This window comes from Zootoca vivipara, chromosome 12, assembly GCF_963506605.1.
Source record: "Zootoca vivipara chromosome 12, rZooViv1.1, whole genome shotgun sequence".
Lineage (NCBI taxonomy): Eukaryota > Metazoa > Chordata > Lepidosauria > Squamata > Lacertidae > Zootoca > Zootoca vivipara.
In genome coordinates, this window is record NC_083287.1 from 57,362,323 (window position 1) to 57,383,523 (window position 21,201).

The 21,201-nt window shown below is 47.3% G+C and overlaps 1 protein-coding gene across 5 annotated transcripts; it reads left to right on the forward strand.

The window, feature by feature from the left end:
- Positions 1 to 9,058: 9,058 nt before the first annotated feature.
- Positions 9,059 to 21,061, forward strand: LOC118092209 (uncharacterized). 5 transcript variants are annotated; one of them, XM_060280522.1, is made up of 10 exons: positions 9,059 to 9,216; positions 13,333 to 13,425; positions 14,511 to 14,561; positions 14,829 to 14,888; positions 15,872 to 15,952; positions 17,018 to 17,080; positions 17,348 to 17,413; positions 18,819 to 18,902; positions 19,577 to 19,612; positions 20,538 to 21,060. In XM_060280522.1, exons 1-10 carry the CDS (start codon positions 9,154 to 9,156, stop codon positions 20,763 to 20,765), a joined length of 825 nt encoding a protein of 274 aa, XP_060136505.1. In that variant the 5' UTR covers positions 9,059 to 9,153; the 3' UTR covers positions 20,766 to 21,060. The 5 variants fall into 5 exon arrangements, with proteins under 5 accessions (XP_060136505.1, XP_060136507.1, XP_060136508.1 ...); XM_060280523.1 differs by having other exon boundaries at positions 9,085 to 9,216; positions 13,336 to 13,425; positions 20,538 to 21,061; XM_060280524.1 differs by lacking the exon at positions 19,577 to 19,612.
- The last annotated feature ends 140 nt before the right edge of the window (positions 21,062 to 21,201 follow it).

Here is a 21,201-nt window from a genome sequence, read left to right on the forward strand (position 1 = left end):
GGGACCCCAAGAGTCATCTAGTCCAACCCCCTGCAACGCAGGAATCCCACCTAAACGAAGGGCACCTCTGGGGCATGAGGTGCCGTCAGCATTGCCCCCTCCGAGCAGCGCAGTTGATGGAGGGAATGAGCAGTGGCTCTGGTGGAGGCCTCAACCTTTTCGCCTGATTCTTCCGTCTCAAACATCAGCTTCCTATTACAGCAGGCAAAACCAAAAGACAATTTAAAAAACCCTCACAGCCCTGGAGTTCTGACAGCCCCCTTTGCTTACTGCATCCTGTCTGAAGTTTGTTAAAAGTGCAGGACGATTGCCAAGGAAAACATGTTGGCAGCCAGCCCCGCGATCTTCTCCCCAGGCCCCCGGTTCCCTCAAGTGGAACTAAAGTGGGTTTCTGCTGGTCTTTAGCCTCAAGTGCCGTGAAGAAATAGGAGCAGACACAGACCCCCATCTCTGCCTACTGTGCCAGGCAATTTCCTGGCTTGGTCACATCATTGGAGAGGCGTTTTGGACACCCTTGTGTTCCCCTGAAGCAGTCCTGCAAACCAGAGATCACCTCCATGGTGCTGTTTGAGGGGGGAAACGGAACCCCAGAATTCCCATCCCCACCAGGCAAAGATCACCCCAACAGATGATCGGCCTGTGCCATATTGACGGATACAAATGACGAGAGTTCTTCAGAAAAACCTTATTGCTTCATCTTAGGCCACATTCACACCATATATTTAAAGTTCTACGTTAGGATACAACTTTAAACCATCATAAGAACGTAAGGATCAGGGCTGCAAGAACACTAATTGCCAAAAACTGGAAAAAAGAATACCGACCAAAAAAAAAAAGAATGGCAAGACAAATTATTTTATTATATTGAATTGGCTAAATTGACAGAGGCTATTAGGGGGCAGCCCAAGCAAAAATTCCAAAAGAATGAGAAAAATAGAATACCTTAAAAAGTAGTGCCCTCAAATTAATACTTGGACTTGTTTCAATTAACTTCTGCAAAGCAAATTATGGTGTAAAAGTTAAAAACGGAAAAAAGGGGTAAGAAAGAAATGAGATGGAAACTGTTTACCAAAAATAAAAATAGAATTGTGCTGAGGATGAAGGAAGTCAACTGGAAGAAAATAAGAACTGAAATATGGTATATATATATTGTTTATTATTCGTTTTGTATAATTTTCTGTATATTACTTTGATACTGTTTTTCTTTTCATTTTCATTTTTCGTTTTTCTTTGTTTATTATTATTTTTATATTTACTTGTGTGAGTGAGTGAGTGTGTGTGTGTTTGTGTTGTAAAATAAAATTTAATAACAAATTATATATATATATTAAAAAGGATCAGGCCAATGGCTCACTCCGTCCAGCCTCTTGTCTTCACAATGACCAACCAGATACCTGTAGGAAACACACAAGCAGGATTCGAACACAAGAGTCCTCTCCCTTCCTACGGTTTCCAGCAACTGGGATTCAGAAGCAACGCTGCCTCTGACTCTGGGGACAGAGCAAAGCTATCCTGGCTAGGAGTTGATAGCCCTGTCCTCCACCATGAATGGCTTCTCCCAAAGAATTGTGGGTTCTGAGAGTGGCCAGGAGACCCCTATTCCCTTCCCAGACCTGGGAGTTGACTCTTTATGAGCATAAGCAGGATCTGGACAGGAGCGTCAGGCCTAATGAGCACAGCAACTCCGGCAGGTCTTGCCCCCGTGAAGCAGCTGCTGAGGTTGGAAGACCCTGCCGCCACACAGCTGCCCAAGTCTCCTCCTCTCCAGGGGAGACTGCGCCTGCATGTGCCAACCTCTCCTCCGCCCTGTTCATGCCTCTCCTAGTTCTGGGAGACAAGGCAGGAGGAGAGCTTGTCACAGCAGCAGCAGCAGCAGGAGGAGACACCCGTGACTCTGCACCAGCCAGACCCATCTCTGCCTCTTGGCCTCCCTCCTCTCCTGCCTCAGCCTCCAATTCTGGACTTCTCTCTGCCACAGACTCTCCCCGCTCACTAAGCTCAGTACCTCTTCAGCTTCCAACACCTCTTCTCCATCTTCTCCCTCTGACCACACTGTCATCCCACCAATAATCTCTGGGCTCTGAGCCTTCTTCCCCCCCTGGGGGTTCCCCCCAGCTGGTTCCTTTCACCATTGTGTCCAACCAGGCCATGTCACCCGGTATATACTTTTCACCTCCCACCTGAGACTCTCTTCTCCAGGTAAGCTGGGAACTGATCCTGGAACCCATATTAAGGAATATGGGGATCTGCCTTATACAGTGGTACCTCGGTTTACAAACACAATTGGTTCCGGAAGTCTGTACTTAACCTGAAGCATACTTAACCTGAAGCAAACTTTCCTATTGAAACAAAATTAAAAAATTCGTGTGCATGCACAGGAAAGCTCATACCAAAATAAAAACTTAGTTGGTCTTTAAGGTGCTACTGAAGGGATTTTTTTATTTTGCTTCGACTCAGACCAACACGGCTACCTACCTGTAACTTTCCTATTGAAAGTAATGGAAAGTGGATTAATCCGTTCCAGACGGTCCGTGGAGTACTTAAACTGAAGCGTACTTAATCTGAAGTGAACTTTCCCATTGAAAGTAATGAAAAGTGGATTAATCTGTTCCAGACGGGTCCGTGGAGTACTCAACCTGAAGCGTACTTAACCCGAGGTATGAGTGTAATTGGTTCCGGAAGTCCGTACTTGACCTGAAGCAAACTTTCCCATTGAAAGTAATGGAAAGTGGATTAATCCGTTCCAGATGGGTCCGCGGAGTACTTCAACTGGAAATACTCCAACCGAGGCGTACTTAAACCGAGGTATGACTGTACCAAGTCAGACCACCGGTCCCCCAAGCTCACTGTTGTCTAGACTGACTGGCAGCAGCTCCCCAGGATTTCAGACACGAGCCTTTCCCAACCCTACCGGGAGATTCCAGCAGGATTTGAATCTGCATGCAAAGCAGATACTCTACTCCTGAGCTACAGCTGAAGAGAGATGGCTCTTCTCTGCTGCTCCTTGACAGCTCGCCCCTGTTTCTCAGTTTACTAAGAGGCCTGTGCAGACACAGGGGCGGCCGTGTTTTTATGGATGGAGTTACTGTTAAGTTTCTATTCCTCTCACTGTGCAGGTCACATGCCTGTGTTATGCATTCCAGCAAAGCTTGTTAGAATCACAGGAGCGGAAGTTTGCTGTATTCTGTTTCTGTTTGCTTTCCCCCCCTTCAGACGTCTCTCAGAGAGAGGAGACATGTTTTCTTTTGTTCTGCCTTAAGGATTAATAAAGTAGCTTTTAGTACACAACCTCAGCCTGGCTTTGTCTGCCTTTTATCTCTGCTGGACTCTGAATATGTACTCAGCGCCTCCAAGACACAGGTCGTAATAAATCGTCGGGAAAGGGCTGTTGGAACTCTCTAGAGCTGGACGCTGATGGGAGAGACGGCCTGGATTCGTCTCTGCATTATGCCTGTGGATCATTCCTGCCCCTGGCTGACCCGACAGTTACAAGACTGCTGTAACATTTGACTCTACCAAATATCTCATTCGGGGGGGGGGGGCGCTGATTCTTAGAGAGAGGTTGACTCTGCGAAGTCTGGACTTCTCTCTGCCACAGACTCTCCCCTCTCACTAAACCCTGTTGCCTCTTCAGATCCCAGCATCTCCTCTTCCCAGTCTTCTCCCTCTGACCACCCATCATGGTCCCACTACCCCTCCCTGGGCTCTGAGCCTTCTTCCCTGGGGGGTTCCCCATTCCTCTGCATCTAAACCGCCCATGTAATCTCATATATACTTTAGTTGAGACTCCTGCATTGCAGGGGGTTGGACTAGATGACCCTTGGGGGGGTCCTCTTCCAATTCTACCATGCTATGATTTTATTATCCCCCCTGGGAATTGTGGCTTGGTGTGGGGAATAAAGCTCTCCTAACAATTACCCCTGTTAAATATCTAGGCCTGGATCACTTCCTCAGCCTGTCACCTGCCTCCTTTCTCCGAGGAACGACAGCTGTAACCTTTTCCAGCAAGCCACAACTCATCGGAAGCTTTTTGGCTGTCTGGATGACTTGCTTTGCCTCCTCGGGGCTTGGTTGATGCCACCGGATCTGTCTTCCCTTCCTGCATTCCTTGATATGAAAATTGGAGATAGACAAGTTGGCTCATTCAGACCGTGGGGAGGAGTAAAAACAAACAAACGCCTCTTTGTTTGAACTAGGGAAAATGCCACATTGTCTTGGAGGCAGTAAATTCTGAATACGGTGGAACCTTGGTTTTTGAACGTAATCTGTTCCGAAAGACTGCTCGACTTCCGAAATGTTGGAAAACCAAGGGCTGTTGGAAAATTCAATTGAGAAAATTGAAAAACGCTGTGGAAGCCATTCAACTTCCAAGGTACATTAGAAAATGGAAGCATTTACTTCTAGGTTTTCTGCATTTGGGTTCCGAAACATTCATCAATGGAGACGTTCGAGAACCGAGGTTCCACTGTACCAGTTGCTGGAAAAAGAAGGGAAGAAATTAGGGAGGGAAGGAAGGAAAGAAGGAAGGAAGGAAGGAAGGAAGGAAGGAAGGAAGGAAGGAAGGAAGGAAGGAAGGAAGGAAGGAAGGAAGGAGACGGTTACCAGCATGTGGGGCTTTTTAGTTTAGAGAAAAGGTGAGGATGAGGTGACCTGTTAGAAGTTCATAACCGAAACAGGAGAGAATCTGTACCGGGTGGAACCCACAGAGAAGATGGAAATGATGTCTTCCCCAGTTCAAGGGAGACTAGATTCCACAATGAGACCTCTGCCATTTGGCCTGCCATTTACCAGGAACCAATTATCCTGAGAGGGAACGTTCTGACACGGAGGAGCCTTTGCAGAATGCTGCAGCACGATTGCTGACATGATCAAGACCTTGTCAACAGATGAGGTCTGTGCTCAGAGATAATGCACTGGCTGCCTATTTGCTACTGGGCCAAGTTCAAGCTGTTGTTATTACATACCCCTCAACTGTCCAGGAAAAACCGGGACAACCCATTCCCCCCCCTAAAAAAAATGTTGGAATTTTGACCGCCACAATCTCATGCTGTGATCTCACGCTTTTTTCGGAGCCGTGGTTTCATACAGCGCCCCCCGAAACATGTGTTTTTCGGTGTTGTGCCCCCAAAAGCACCATTGGGGGGGGTTGCGTTCTCATGGAAGATGGTGTCCCAGTTTTTTGTTGCAACATGTTGGAGGGTATGCTATTAGTACACAACCTGCTTTTTCATGCAATTCCATTTGCAGTCGTTTACAGGTCAATCACCCATTTCCACCACCCTCTGAGTGATACCCCTCCCCACCCTTTCTCTACATATAAGCATCTGGAGACTTCTATTTCAGTGTATCTGAAGAAGTGTGCTTGCACACGATAGCTCATAGCAAAATAAAAAACTTAGTTGGTCTTTAAGGTGCTGCTGGAAGGAATTTTTTTATTTTGTTTCAACTTGGGACCAATTTACCTGCAAGATCACTTTATCCCAGGGCCACCCATTCAGTTCCTTCGACCGACGGAATTGGCACTGTTACCGTTTCCATATGACCCCCATTTGTCAACTGGAGCAACTCAAATATTTTAGTGTGGCAGCGCTAAAACACTTTGGAACTCCCTGCCTATTGAATCCAGACAGGTGCTTTCACTGTACTCTTTTTCGGCGCCTCCTTAATAACATTTTTGTCTGGCCAAGCCTACCAAGGTGCGTCATTAGATGACGTTCTGCTTATAAGATTTCCCCCAGTGGTTTTATTTGACCTGTTTCTGGCATCTGGCATGACTGAGGCCATTATACATATTACAGCATCAACAAACAGTCCGAAGTTCCAAAGATCAGCATATTGCAACGATGGCGTTTTCGCACCTCTGCTTTTAAACCTACCAAAAAATGTCAGATTTCTTGATGTACATAGCAAAATCAAAGCCTTTCAGAGCTAAATGTGACTTTCATCCTGCCCCGCCCCCCGGCCATTCTTAATTTCTTTGTCCATTTCCCCACTAAATCAATGCTCCATATGTTGCTGAACCAGCAAGCTTTTGTAACTGCCTTTCATATCTTTCCTGAATTGTGCAATGCTCAGCCTCACTGTCATTGGCAACAAGAGACTGAGCCTTTAGTGTCATCGACCCAATCCTGTGGAACTCTCTGCCACTATAAATTCAGCAGGTACCTTCTGTGCCAACTTTTAAACACCGGCTGAAAGCCTTCCTACTCCCTCAAGCTCAAGAAGGCAATGAAGGGCACAACTTTCCACAATAGTTATATGATTTCTGATTTTAACCTTTTTTTTCAAAAAAAAAAAGATTTGGATTCAATAAAATCCATAAAGAGATACCCAGAATTGATTCTTTTTTTTTTAAGAAATATTTTTATTAATTTTCCAATTAAAACCAATTATATCACATTCAATATTTCAAATTATACACATATATATATCAATCAAACCGAATGTTATGCCAAATCATCTAAAGAATTTTTTATTTGGGTTCCCATGCTTCAAGAAATTGGGAATTCCTCGCAACTGTCCACTGCCGTCTTTTTTCTAAAGTTCAAATCGTCCTCCAAGTTCATAATAATCCAGATCTTCCCCTTACAGTCACATAGATGTTTTCCACTTTCATCCGATTGTTTCCCAGCTGCTGAGATAAATATCAAACAAAGTTTCACAGATGTTCTTTCTCCTGTGTGAGTTAATCAGTCCAGCCTCCCCATAAATCTTCTTAATGGAGCTCCCTGTTGCGTCGAAGCAGCACGAAGCAGCGCCATCTTAAAAAACTCAAATCACTTTCGTTTCCTCTCATAGCCATGAAGATTTACGATCATTATAGAATTTACAGCTTTTCCAGGCAGGAGACCCAAACATCAAACCATAAACTCTTGGTAAATTAATGGATCTCCTTGCCCTATAGCTGAACTTAGCTTCAGGTCGCTGCTCCAATTTAAAGTGCGTCACAGCTCATAAATCCTCCGAACGCGTCCAGAACTCCTTCCGTCCGACTAGGGGGGGGCTTTTCTCATCGGCAACTCCACATCTTTAAAAAATATGCTCAGTAACAACAGTTATAAAGTTCAACTCACACAGTCTTTTGCTTCTCTTTCACTCCAAACAAGCCAGGACATCGCGTCCGGGAAGGTACGAGGCAACAATATGAAGAAAAAAAAATAAAAACTCACTTCCCTTATCGCTCCGTCCCCATCAATCCTTCTTCCAGATGCTGTACAATCTTTGACTCCTCTCCCTCAGCAGCATAAATTTCTCAGCAGTAAACAGCGCTTCTTCCCCTCCTTCTGAAGTATGTCCATAGATTTAAGCCTAATTATCTTCTTTAACCATGGAAATCCCCGCCATGCAGATTAGCGTCCGGGAGTCCTGGCCCTCGTAAGTGCTCAGCCCAAGCTCCCCCCACTCCAAAAACAGTCGGAGTGGGTCTGGGGGCATCGCGGGCCAGCGGCCCCTCTCCGTAACCCCCGGAGAGGGTAGGGGTTTGCCATTTACTCCCCTAGCAACCGCCAAATTCCTTACGAAGGTCAGAGAGATGGAAAACAGGTCCGCCATTCCTGCAGGCGGAAACCGGAACCGATACCCAGAATTGATTCAACAAGTTGACATCAGCATAAGGCCGGGGCAACACAGCCAGATGGTTGAAGTATAAATAATGAAATTATTGTTGTTGTTGTTGTTGAGGTTGAACATTATCATTAAACTTATTATTCTAAAACATTTCAAAGAGCCCCAATTTTTCCATAAATTGCTTAAGCTGGTTTTGTATGTCAGTTAACTGTTTAATATGGTTTTTATCACATGGTTTTATGCAGTGCTTTTTTCTGGGGGTACACAGGTGAATGTGAGTTTGGCCTCATTGAGGGGCAGTATTTCAATATGAGTAGGAAAATGAGAGTACCCCTAAACATTTTTTAATAGAAAAAAGCACTGGTTTTATATACAGTTGTTTACGAAACCATACCCTCCAACATTTATCCGATGAAAATAGGGACGTCGCATTCCATAATGATAATTTTACTATTTATACTCCACACATCTTACTGGGTTGCCCCGGTCACTCTGGGCAGCTTCCAACATATATAAAAACACAATAAAACACCAAACTTTTTTTTTTTTAAAAAAATCTTCCCTATACAGGATTGCTTTCAGATAGCTCGGGGGTCGGATAACTCCATACTCTCCAATCTAAGCAAGATCAAACCTATCAATTCTGAAGGAAATCAGCCCTGAATGCTCACTGGAAGGACAGATCCTGAAGCTGAGGCGCCAATACTTTGGCCACCTCATGAGAAGAGAAGACTCCCTGGAAAAGACCTTGATGTTGGGAAAGATGGAGGGCACTAGGAGAAGGGGACGACAGAGGACGAGATGGTTGGACAGTGTTCTCGAAGCTACCAACATGAGTTTGACCAAACTGCGGGAGGCAGTGGAAGACAGGAGTGCCTGGCGTGCTATGGTCCATGGGGTCACAAAGAGTCGGACACGACTAAACGACTAAACAACAACAACAACAAAGGAAAACCGGGACATTCGGGGATCAAATCAGAAAACGGGACAGCTTCCTTAAATCAGGGATGTCCCTGGAAAATAGGGGCACTTGGAGGGTCTGAGGTGGTTTGAGCATCAAGGACCATCTCTTTCCATATGAACCGCCCCAGACCCTGAGATCATCCTCTGAGGCCCTTCTTCATGGGTCTCCTCCATGAAAGGTCCAGAGTGTGGCAGCATGAGAACAGGGCCTTTCCTGCAGTGGCTCCCCGTTTTGGGAATACTCTCCCCAGGGAGGTTCGTCTGGCTCCTTCATTATATACCTTTAAGCGATACATAGATGGCCTTCAGTACTTTCCCTTGGTATTATAGGGTCCATGTTTTGTAACCCTGTCTTGTTTAATCATAAATAGCTCCAGTCACTACCTTCCATGCCTGTGTTTTATTTACTTGGGTTTTGTTTTATGTTTGTTTTTGTTCAACGCTTTAACTTTTCGCAGTATACAAATACTTTTAGAAAGAACGAAATGGCAGAGAGTTTCCGCTTGTCCAACCCCCCTCAAATTTACTGGAAATGAAGAGTCAAAGGCCAGGGTCATAGACAGTGGGAGGGACATCCACTTCCCTCCAGCTTTAGGCTCTGAAAACAGAGACAAACTGGCAACCATGAAGACGTTTGGGCTGGTCCTGGCCTCTCTCTTCGCCTTTGCAGCTGTTGGCACAGGGCAGGTGAGCTTATTTTTTGCAACGCTGTTATTACTCTTCTAGTATTTTAAATGCATGTGCACAGAGAACAGAAAATGGACAGAGGAAAGTTTCCCTCCCTCTTTTTTTAGTTTAGAGATAAGGAAAGGAAGAGGCGACACGAGAGAAGTTTGTAAAGTCATGGAGAAAACCTCTCCTCCCTCTCTCAAAAGACAAGAACTCATAGGCGTTGAACGTCATGCCAGGTTGGGAGATTCAGAATGGACTAAAGGACATTCTTTCCCATGCAGCAGATAGTTTAAACTATGGAACTCCCTCCCACAAGAGGCAGCGACGGCCATCAACTTGGATGGCTTTACAAGAACCTAGAAAAGACCACAATCAATATAATATTTTGTCTTTTTATAATCATTTTTATTAGTTTTCAACCATGATCCAATAATAGCCTCATTATACCAATTCCTGTTTATAATACAATTAGTAATACCAATTGTTCAACCAAATTATATAATTTAGATAAGGTGGTCCTCCGCATGCTAGAATTGATGGAATTTTCTTTATTTCTGCGTTCCAAAATCTTATTAATTTCAATTACATTCCAGTCATTATAATAATCCCTTATACAACAACTGCAACATTAACAACTTCCCTTCGTATCGACGCATTAAGTGATTTATAAAACTACAAGTGAGGCACTCAAACTGTATCCTTGTCTTCCTGTGTGTGGCATTTATTCTGTCCGTGGTGCTTCTTCCAGATAATATTTCATCTTAGACACCTATGAGAATACATAATATGCAAAGTGCATTTTACAAAATACGCTTTTATTCCTGCATTCATGGGCGTACCAACAAGGGCCAGGGGGGCAGCTGCCCCCCCCCGAAGGAAAAAAATCACCCTATTTTACGGACCATAACCCACACTTTTCCCCTCCGAAAACTGAAGGGGGAAAGTCGCTGCGGGTTATGGAAATTGGGCTGTTTCCGCCACCTCCGCAGCTGCAGCCAGCAACAGGAACATGGGAGGGGGGGAGGAGCAGCCTGAGCTGGGGGGGGCGGACAGGAGCTCCATTCTTCCTTCCTTCCATCCTTCCTTCCCCCCTCTTTCTTTCTTCCTTTTTCTCTCTCCCTCTCTCCCTCCCTTCTCTCTCTCTCACCCCTTCCTTCCTTCCTTCCTTCCTTCCTTCCTTCCTTCCTTCCTTCCTTCCTTCCTTCCTTCCTTCCTTCCTTCTTCCTTCCTTCCTTCCTTTCTTTCCTTCTTTTTCCTTCTCTCTCTCTCACCCACCCCTTCCTTCCTTCCTTCCTTCCTTCCTTCCTTCCTTCCTTCCTTCCTTCCTTCTCTCGACACCGAGTATATTTCACTTCCTTTCCTCTCTCTTCCCCTCTCTTGTCCCCCCCCCCCCAGTTTTGATCCTGGGTACGCCCCTGCCTGCATTGCAAGGGGTTGGACTAGATGCTCCTCTGGGTCCCTTCCAACTCTACAATTCTATGATTCTATGAGGATTAGCTAAATTAATGGAGGAGGAGGAGGAGGAGGAGGAGGAGGAGGAGGAGGAGGAGGAGGAGGAGGAGGAGGCTAACAGTGGCCTCTGGCCATGGTGGCAGTTGCTGGAAGCCACAGGAGGGGAGAGGGCTCTCATGCTCGGATCCTGCTTGTGGGTTTCTCATAAGCACCTGGCTGGCCACTGTGAGAACAGGATACTGGGCTCAACGGGTCACTGGCCTGATCCAGCAGCCAGACGTTTCTTATTCTCTTAGCTCCTAACCAAAAGAAATTCTGGGTTCTCAGTCATGGAAGTTGTGCTCTCCAGTTCTGAAAACGAAGTGGCATCGGTCGTGGTTTCTCAGCGAAGAAGAGGCGAAAGCACTCTGTGCATGCTCAGATGTCCTTTATTGTTACCGCTTCTTCCTCGGTACAGAGCCCCAATATGACCCGCTAGTCTGAGCCCATCTTAACCCACAGGAAAGAATCCATCAGAATGTTGCCTCTGGCTGGGCGACTCTGGTTTCCCACACCCGGCCCCTGCTTCACCATGCCAGGTCCCCAGAAAGCCCAGGGCCAGGAGGGAGAGGACAGACTGTCCAGCACCTCTTCTGATATTTACCTGACCCTGCCGCTGCCTGCAGGCCTTGTGCAATCACGCGCACCTTCTTCCAGGGACTCTGGACAGCAATTCGTGAAAGGGACGGCACCTCAGCGCTAGAGCTCAGGCTTGCCTGCGGAGGCTGCCTGGACCCAGAAAAAAATGAGTCTTTGTAGGAATGGAGACAGCGCAGGGACAGCCGCCCAGAGTGGCTGGGGAAACCCAGCTAGATGGACGGGGTCAAAGTAATAAAATTATTATAAGTAGTATTACCAGGATAGTGGGCTGGGGAATAGGGGGCTGCCCAGAAGATGCAGGAGAGAGAGTTACTGGAGGAGAGCCTTAAACCGCACGCAGCAGCAGTAGCGTGGTAAATTCGGACGCAAAGGAGACCCATAGCCACGGCCCCAATGAAAGGCAAACAGACCACCTCTCCTGGTATGCCCCACGGAGGACCTTAAGGCGCACAAATAACAACATTTTGGAAATCCCGAGCCATAAGGTGGTTAGATTGGTCTCAACTAGGGCCGGGGCCTTTTCAGTATTGGCCCCGACTTGGTGCAACGCTCTCTCACAGGAGACCAGGGCCCTGCAGGATTTGACATCTATCCTCAAGGCCTGCAAGACGGAGCTCTTCCACCTGGCCTTTGGGCTGGACTCAGTCTGACCCCTATGTTTTCCTCCCTTATGGTTTTGATTTGGGCTACTTCAAAATGATGCTGCATTTTAAAATTTTAAATTTCAATTGTATTTTAACCCGTATTTTAATTAATTGTTTTTCTTTCTTTTACGTCTTATTGTAATTTTACTGGTGTCAGCCGCCCTGAGCCCGGTTTTGACTAGGGAGGGTGGGGTATAAATAAAACAATAAATTAATCAACAAATCCACGATGGGAGTTGAAAATTTAAATACTAAAACAGGCTGAAACAAACAAACAAGCCTGTCCAATAAAGAATGTTTTAAGCAGGTCTCAAAAAGAGTACGGCGAAGGTGCTTGGTTGGCATCAAGAGTCAGGGAGTTCCGTGGGGTCCATGCTGCTTTCAAATGTGGGGGCAGGTTGGTCACAGAAAGGAAAAGGAAAAGGCGCAAACACAAAATAAGTAGCAAAAACAGACAGACCTCGGTGTAACAGTCAAAACGGCGAATGCTCGGCTTCCGAAAAACGTTCGCAAACGGAAACACTTGTGTAGGGGTGACTCCCTACAGGGAGCCTGCCCCCATCATCCTGACGTCCACCTCGCCAAGCATGGGGAGCAGCAGTGGGTCTGAAGTAGCCGGGGGGAGGGGAAAGACTCGGAGGGAGAGAGAAACCAGCGGGCGGAACGAGGGGAAGGCTCAGGGGAGGAGAGATGCGGGCAAGGGCTCAAGGATGCTGGAGAGCCCTTCCACCGCCTTGACCGGGAGGAGGCTGAGAGGACATCGCTTCTTCCAGCGCAAGAGTTAAGGAGAGCGCCACGACGCAGGTCAAGGGGGAGGCGTTTTGGGGCGCCCCGACTACTTTGCTGGCGTAGAAACAGACGTACGCCATTGCCGGATTCTGGTTCGGACTGAGAGGTCATGTTTTAAGCTATCTCTGCACTGTAAATACTATGCACAATAAAAGTCTTTATAGACAAACTGGACTCAAGCGGAGTTACTCTAGAGTAGCCACGACGACCCTCTGACAACTTACTTCCAGGTATGCTGTTTTTCGGTTCCAAGTTGTTTGAGTACCAAATCACCACTGTAATGGGAGGAAATATTCCATTCTGTGCAGATGCTCTTTTTGATGGGCTCATACCTCTTTCTGAAATGCCAATTCTTCAGGGTTTTAAATGGGGCTGTGGGCGGGGAATGGCTGTGTGACAGCCGCCCAAGCTGGCCAATCAGTGCTCTGCACAGCCAGCTGCTCCTTGGCAAACGAGGAACCGGCGGCTTCTGGCTTTGCATCTTAACCCACGGCTGGTTTGCCACTCCGAGGACAGAAGATGGACAGCTGGGGGGTGGGTGGGTACGTCTCATAAAATACTCTCTTCCCCCCACTTGGCCTAAGCATTATACCATCCTGAATTGCAGCAGCGCCGTCCGCAGGAAGAGCAGCTTTTCTACGACCCAGATCACTTTCAGATTCAGAGTCCCACCTTTCCACCCCTGGAGCGAAGCCAGCAGGTATGTTTGGGCCTGGGGGGGTGGGAGAAGGAATCCCTGTATTGTGGGGAGCCCAGCCTAAGAAAGAGATATTTGCCCAGCTTGGCAAGGCTCTCATTCGCAGGTGAAATAGGAGTCCTTGTGGGAATGGAGGCAAGGAAGGGGATTATTCCAGGTTGAGGTGATGGCAAATCTGAGCCTTCCAGAGTCTGCAGGAGAGAGTAAGGACTCATCCAGCCCTCTGTTTGTGGCACACTTCCTAGCCACAGGTATTTCAGAAGATTCTCTGCGCCTGACTCTGGAGGCAAAGCATGGTCTTTGTGGCTAGTGGACATCGATAGGCTTCTCCTCCACCCTCTTTTAATGCCCAATGGTCATTAACACCTCCTGTGCCCCCCTTGTCTCTTAGTCCCCCCCCAGGGATCCCCCAATGATTTAATAAATCATATGAAACTATTGAGCTTGGGCTTTTAATATTTCCCATCATGCTCATCGTCTCAGCAAATTCCGCACTGGGTTTGTTTGCTTGTTTCGTAGAAATTATATATTGCTCGATTATTATTTCCTAAAAAGCAGTTTACTAAAGATAGAGCAATCAATTAATCAACAAATCCACGATGGGAGTTGAAAAGTTTAATACTAAAACAGGCTGAAACAAACACTTACTTTCCAAGCATCCAGACAGGCTTGTCCAAGCAAGAATGTTTTAAGCAGGTGCCAAAAAGAGCACGGCGAAGGTGCTTGGTTGGCATCAAGAGGCAGGGAGTTCCGCGGGGTCCGTGCTGCTTTCAGATGTGGGGGCAGGTTGGTGCGCCTTCCCCCTAGACTAAATCCCTGCCTCGGATGCTACACAGCTTTGTCTGACGGCAACCAAGGCTAGACAATCAACACTTGGCGCTGCCAGATTCTCCTTGACACGAGAAGAGCCAGTGGCTTCTGGGTTTGTGTCTCAAGAGATTGTGAATCCACAGCAGGGCCGTCCCTCAAAGGAGAGAAGATGGAGGAGTGGTGGAGCCGCTCGGGAAAACTCTCAGTATTGTGCAAGGTTGAAATGCGATGTCCTGTTGTGCGAATGTACGGCCCTCTGAATTTCATTCCTTCTGCAGGAGGCTCCCAAAAGAAATGTCCGATCGGTGGAGGAGTTGCCAGGCCTGCAGGTATGTTTGGGGCTGTGGGGGCTGGAAGGTGGGCAGAGGGAGCCCCCCTGCCTCGTCCGGAGACCCCTCACTCCCTTGCCAGAAAAAGCAGCCTCGATATCCACTGGGTCAGCTTCACAATCCGGCAGCCCAAGGAGAAGGCCTGGTAACCTTGCCCTGACCCTGACTCTGTTTTGGCTCCAACACGGAGATTTCTCTCTGCCTGTTCCTGGGCTGGCTGTGAAGAGTGAAAGCAGCACTTTGATGCTCTTTTCCTTCCATGAACAGGTGCCGAGAGAACCCCTAAGGCGGAGGTTCTGTCCTGGTTGTTACACATCTCTTGAGCAGGTAAGCACAAAGGGAATGTCGTGAGCTTAGTTTTCCACCAAGAGGAGGAGAGGTGCTGAGCTTGTCTCTGAGCTGCTCCTCTGTGGACACAGAGATAGATTGGCAGCTAGTGGGTGTGAAAAGGTAAATGAAGGAACAGTCACGGAAAAACAGTGGTACCTTGGTTCGCAAACTTGATCCGTTCCGGAAGTCCGTTCCAAAACCAAAGCGTTCCAAAACCAAGGCACGCTTTCCCATAGAAAGCAATGCAAAACGGATTAATCCGTTCCAGGCTTTTAAAAACCACCCCTAAAAGAGCAACTTCACATGAATTTTACTATCTACATACTTATACTTATCTGCTACTATCCAACGAGACCATTGATGCATCAAATGAAAGCAAAAGAAAATGTACTGTAGTCACATAATCAATCAATCAATCCGTAGTTGAACTGAGTTCCACACAGTCACAAAAATGAAAAGAAAAAGGCGCAAACACAAAATAAATAGCAAAAACATACAGACCTCAGTGCAACACTCAAAACGGCGAATGTTCGGCTTCCGAAAAATGTTTGCAAACCGAAACACTTACTTCCAGGTTTGCAGTGTTTGGGTTCCAAGTTGTTTGAGTACCAAGTTACCACTGTAATGGGAGGAAAGATTCCATTCTGTGCAGATGCTCTTTTGCACGGGCTCATACCTCTTTCTGAAATGCCAATTCTTCAGGGTTTTAAATGGGGCGTTGGAGAATATCCCCTGTGGGCGGGGAATGGCTGTGTGACTGCCACCCAAGCTTGCCAATCAGTGCTCTGCACAGCCAGCTGCTCCTTGGCAAACGAGGAACCGGCGGCTTCTGGCTTTGCGTCTTAACCCACGGCTGGTTTGCCTCTCCGAGGACAGAAGATGGACAGCTGGGGAGGGGGGTATCTCTCATAAAATACTCTCTTCCCCCCACCCATCCACGTGGCCTAAGCGTTATATCATTATACCATCCTGAATTGCAGCGCCCTCCACTGGAAGAGCAGCGCCCAGTTCGCTTGTGGATTCAGGCTCCCACCTTTCCACCCCCGGAGCGAAGCCAACAGGTATGTCTGGGCCTGGGGGGTGGGAGAAGGAATCCCTGTCTTGGGGGGAGCCCAGCCTAAGAAAGAGATGTTTGCCCAGCTTGGCAAGGCTCTCATTCGCGGGTGAAATAGGAGTCCTTGTGGGAATGGAGGCAAGGAAGGGGATTATTCCAGGTTGAGGTGATGGCAAATCTCAGCCTTCCAGAGTCTGCAGGAGAGAGAAAGGACTCATCCAGCCCTCTGTTTGTGGCACACTTCCTAGGCACAGGTATTTCACAAGCATCTCTGCCTCTTTGGAGGCAAAGCATGGTCTTTGTGGCTAGTGGCCGTCGACAGGCCTCTCCTCCACCCTCTTTTAATGCCCAATGGTCATCAACACCTCCTGTGCCCCAGTGCCACCCCCTTGCCTCTTAGTCCTCTCCCCCCCCCCAGTAATCCACCAATGATTTAATAAATCATATGAAACTACTGAGCTTGGGCTTGTTTCGTAGAAATTATATATTGCTCGATTATTATTTTCTAAAAAGCATTTTACAAAAGATAGAACAATCAATTAATCAACAAATCCACAATGGGAGTGGAAAAGTTTAATACGAAAACAGGCTGAAACAAACATTGATTTTCCAAGCATCCGGACAGGCTTGTCCAAGCCAGAATGTTAAGCAGGTGCCAAAAAGAGCATGGCGAAGGTGCTTGGTTGGCATCAAGAGGCAGGGAGTTCTGTGGGGTCCGTGCTGCTTTCAAATGTGGGGGCAGGTTGGTGCACCTTCCCCCTAGACTAAATCCCTGCCTCGGATGCTACACAGCTTTGTCTGACGGCAACCAAGGCTAGACAATCCACACTTGGCGCTGCCAGATTCTCCTTGAAACAGGGGGAGCCAGTGGCTTCTGGGTTTGTGTCTCAAGAGATTGTGAATCCACAGCAGGGCCGTCCCTCAAAGGAGAGAAGATGGAGGAGTGGTGGAGCCGCTCGGGAAAAGTTTTCTTTTCTCCCACAACCAAGCTTCGTCTCAGTATCTTGCAAGGTTGAAATGCGATGCTCTCTTGTGGAACTGTATGGCCCTCTAAATTTCATTCCTTCTGCAGGAGGCTGCCAAGAGAAATGTCCGATCGGTGGAGGAGTTGCCAGGTGTGGAACAAAGCCTCCAGGTATGTTTGGGGCTGTGGGGGCTGGAAGGTGGGCAGCGGGAGCTCCCCTGCCTTGTCTGGAGTCCCCTCACTCCCTTGCCATAAAAAGCCCCCTCGATGTCCACTGGGTCAGCTTCACAATCCGGCAGCCCAAGGAGAAGGCCTGGAAACCTTGCCCTGACCCTGGCTCTGTTTTGGCTCCAACGCGGAGATTTCTCTCTGCCTGTTCCTGGGCTGGCTGTGAACAGTGAAAGCAGCACTTTGATGCTCTTTTCCTTCCGTGAACAGGATTCAAGAGAATCCCGAAGGCAGAGGTTCTGTCCCAGTTGTTTCTCACCTCTTCATCAGGTACCGGTAAGCACAAAGGGAATGTCGTGAGCTTAGTTTTCCACCAAGAGGAGGAGAGGTGCTGAGCTTGTCTCTGAGCTGCTCCTCTGTGGACACAGAGACGGATTGGCAGCTAGTGGGTGTGAAAAGGTAAATGAAGGAACAGTCATGGAAAAACAGTGGTACCTTGGTTCTCAAACTTGATCCGTTCCGGAAGTCCATTCCAAAACCAAGGCACGCTTTCCCATAGAAAGCAACGCAAAACGGATTAATCTGGTCCAGGCTTTTAAAAACCACTCCTAAAACAGCAATTTAACATGAATGTTACTATCTAACGAGACCATTTATCCATCAAATGAAAGCAATAAAAAATGTACTGTAGTCACATAATCAATCAATCAATCAGTAGTTGAACTGCGTTCCACACAGTCACAAAAAGGAAAAGGAAAAGGCGCAAACACAAAATAAATAGCAAAAACAGACAGACCTCAGTGTAACAGTCAAAACGGCGAATGCTCGGCTTCCGAAAAATGTTCGCAAACCGAAACACTTATGTAAGGGTGACTCCCTACAGGGAGCCAGCCCCCATCATCCTGACGTCCACCTCGCCAAGCATGGGGAGCAGTCTGAAGTAGCCGGGGGGAGGGGAAAGACTCGGAGGGAGAGAGAAACCAGCGGGCAGAAAGAGGGGAAGGCTCAGGGGAGGAGAGATGCGGGCAAGGGCTCAAGGATGCTGGAGAGCCCTTCCACCGCCTTGACCGGGAGGAGACTGAGAGGGCATCGCTCCTTCCAGCAGAAGAGTTAAGGAGAGCGCCACGACGCAGGTCAAGGGGGAGGCGTTTTGGGGCGCCCCGACTACTTTGCTGGCGTAGATACAGACGTACGCCATTGCCGGATTCTGGTTCGGACTGAGAGGTCATGTTTTAAGCTATCTCTGCACTGAAAATACTATGCACAATAAAAGTCTTTAAAGACAAACTGGACTCAAGTGGAGTTATTCTAGAGTAGCCTCGATGACCCTCTGACAACTTACTTCCAGGTTTGCCATTTTTCGGTTCCAAGTTGTTTGAGTACCAAGTTACCACTGTAATGGGAGGAAAGATTCCATTCTGTGCAGATGCTCTTTTGCACGGGCTCATACCTCTTTCTGAAATGCCAATTCTTCAGGGTTTTAAATGGGGCTTTGGAAAATATCCCCTGTGGGCGGGGAATGGCTGTGTTACTGCCACCCAAGCTATCCAATCAGCGCTCTGCACAGCCAGCTGCTCCTTGGCAAACGAGGAACCGGCGGCTTCTGGCTTTGCGTCTTAACCCACAGCTGGTTTGCCTCTCCAAGGACAGAAGATGGACAGCTGGGGGGTGGGTGGGTATGTCTCATAAAATTCTCTCTTCCCCCCACTTGGCCTAAGCATTATACCATCCTGAATTGCAGCAGCGCCGTCCGCAGGTAGAGCAGCTCCCAGTTCGCTTGTGGATTCAGGATCCCACCTTTCCACCCCTGGAGCGAAGCCAGCAGGTATGTCTGGGCCTGGGGGGGGGGGGGGAAGGAATCCCTGTCTTGGGGGGAGCCCAGCCTAAGAAAGAGATGTTTGCCCAGCTTGGCAAGGCTCTCATTCGCAGGTGAAATAGGAGTCCTTGTGGGAATGGAGGCAAGGAAGGGGATTATTCCAGGTTGAGGTGATGGCAAATCTGAGCCTTCCAGAGTCTGCAGGAGAGAGTATATAAGGACTCATCCAGCCCTCTGTTTGTGGCACACTTCCTAGGCACAGGTATTTCAGAAGCATCTCTGCCTCTTTGGAGGCAAAGCATGGTCCTTGTAGCTAGTGGCCATCGATAGGCTTCTCCTCCACCCTCTTTTATTTATTTTTTGTTATCATTTTTTAATTAGATTTTCCAAAAAAGAGAAAGAAAAAGAGAGAGGGAAGATGAAATTACATCAAAAGATCATACACATTCCACATGTTGAGATTTCTCTGAATCTCCTGACTTCCCCCCATCCCATCCATGGGTCCTCTTGATTCTATTTTCAACTTCATATCAATACTTCTCCAATTTCTCATCTTCCTAAGTTATCTATACTTTCTGATGCATTGCAAGTGTATTTAGACTCCTGCTAATGTTTTAACCTGTTTGCAATAATTTTGTGTATATACATTCTAAACATTTCCCATTCTTTTTTAAAATTTCTAGTCTTTTTGGTCTCTGAGCTTCCCAGTTAAGTTACAGGTAGGTAGCCGTGTTGGTCCGTGTTGCATGCACACGAAAGCTCATACCAAAATAAAAAAGGTGCTGCTGGAAGGAATTTTTTTATTTTGTTTCTTCCCAGTTAATTTTGCCATCTTGATTTGCTATTCTTCTCTGGTTTGGGCTGTCTCTTCCTTCCATCTCTGGACTAGCAACATCCGAGCGTCTGTTGTAGCATACATGAACAATCTCTTCTGATCTTTTGGGATCTCGGTACCTATAATCCCAATAAAAAAGCAACTGTTTTATAACAAAGGTTAATTTAAACATTTTTTTCATTTTGTTATATATCATTCCCCCGAATTTTCTGATTACATTACAATTCCACCACAGATGATAAAAGGTACTTCCCCCACCCTCTTTTAATGCCCAGTGGTCATTAGCACCTCCTGTGCCCCAGGGCCACCCCCTTGCCTCTTAGTGCCCCCCCAGTAACCCCCCCCCAATGATTTAAATAAACCATATGAAACTATTGAGCTTGGGCTTTTATTATTTCCCATCATGCTCATCGTCTCAGCGGATTCCGCACTGGGTTTGTTTGCTTGTTTCGTAGAAATTATATATTGCTCGATTATTATTTCCTAAAAAGCAGTTTACAAAAGATAGAACAATAAATTAATCAGCAAATCCACGATGGGAGTTGAAAAGTAAAATACTAAAACAGGCTGAAACAAACACTGACTTTCTAAGCATCCAGAGAGGCTTGTCCAAGCAAGAATGTTTTAAGCAGGTGCCAAAAAGAGCAGGGCGAAGGTGCTTGGTTGGCATCAAGAGGCAGGGAGTTCCAAATGTGAAACAGGTGTGAAGTGAAACCTGTAGTTGTTTCCGCTGATCAAAGCGGTTGGGTGGATGCTGGGTGTGTGTGTGAATTTTGTCTCCCACCTCCCTCTTTCCCCTTTCCCTGCAGGAGCCGAGGTCCGAGTCCAGGACAAAGAGGTCCCTGAGGGGGGCCGCCCCAGCGCGGGCCAGGGCAAAGCAGCGCTCGGGTACCCGGGCCGTCTGCCGGGGCTGCTACTCGGGGCTGATGATCGTGGCCCCGCCTGCCCAGGGGAGCACAAAGGAGACTTGGATCGGAAGCCACTCGGAGTCCGAGGGAGATTCCAGCGAAGAAGTTACTCTACCTCCCAAAGCCTGAGCCCCTACCCAGGGCGCAGAGTCCTCGACGGACGCTGAAGACCAGACCTGACACGGAATGAGCTGTAATCGTAGAATCATAGAGGTGGAGGGCACACCAAGGGTCATCTAGTCCAACCCCCTGTCATACAGGAATAGCAGCTAAATATGTTGCTGGAAGTATTCTAATTATGTGTTATCACTGATTGTATCCTTGTAAACTGCTTGGAAGACATTTTGATGTGTAAGAAGTCTATTAATTAATTAACAAACCATGCAATAAATCATCCGTGATTGCAATATTTTTATTTAATTTTTAAAAAATAGAATAGCAGCTGGGAAGGAGGATTCTGGAATTTGGGAACATGCTGGGGTGAGGAGATTTACAGCATACAGTTGTTCCTTGGTTCTCAAACTTGATCTGTTCCGGAAGTCCGTTCCAAAACCAAAGCGTTCCA

What these genes read in the sequence shown, in the direction of transcription:
- LOC118092209 (XM_060280522.1), top strand. Translation starts at nt 9,154, where the DNA reads ATGAAGACGTTTGGGCTGGTCCTGGCCTCTCTCTTCGCCTTTGCAGCT. An exon ending in CAGCTGTTGGCACAGGGCAG is followed by an intron (nt 9,217 to 13,332) that starts GTGAGCTTATTT and finishes CCTGAATTGCAG; the next exon opens with CAGCGCCGTCCGCAGGAAGA. An exon ending in AGGAGTTGCCAGGCCTGCAG is followed by an intron (nt 14,562 to 14,828) that starts GTATGTTTGGGG and finishes TTCCATGAACAG; the next exon opens with GTGCCGAGAGAACCCCTAAG.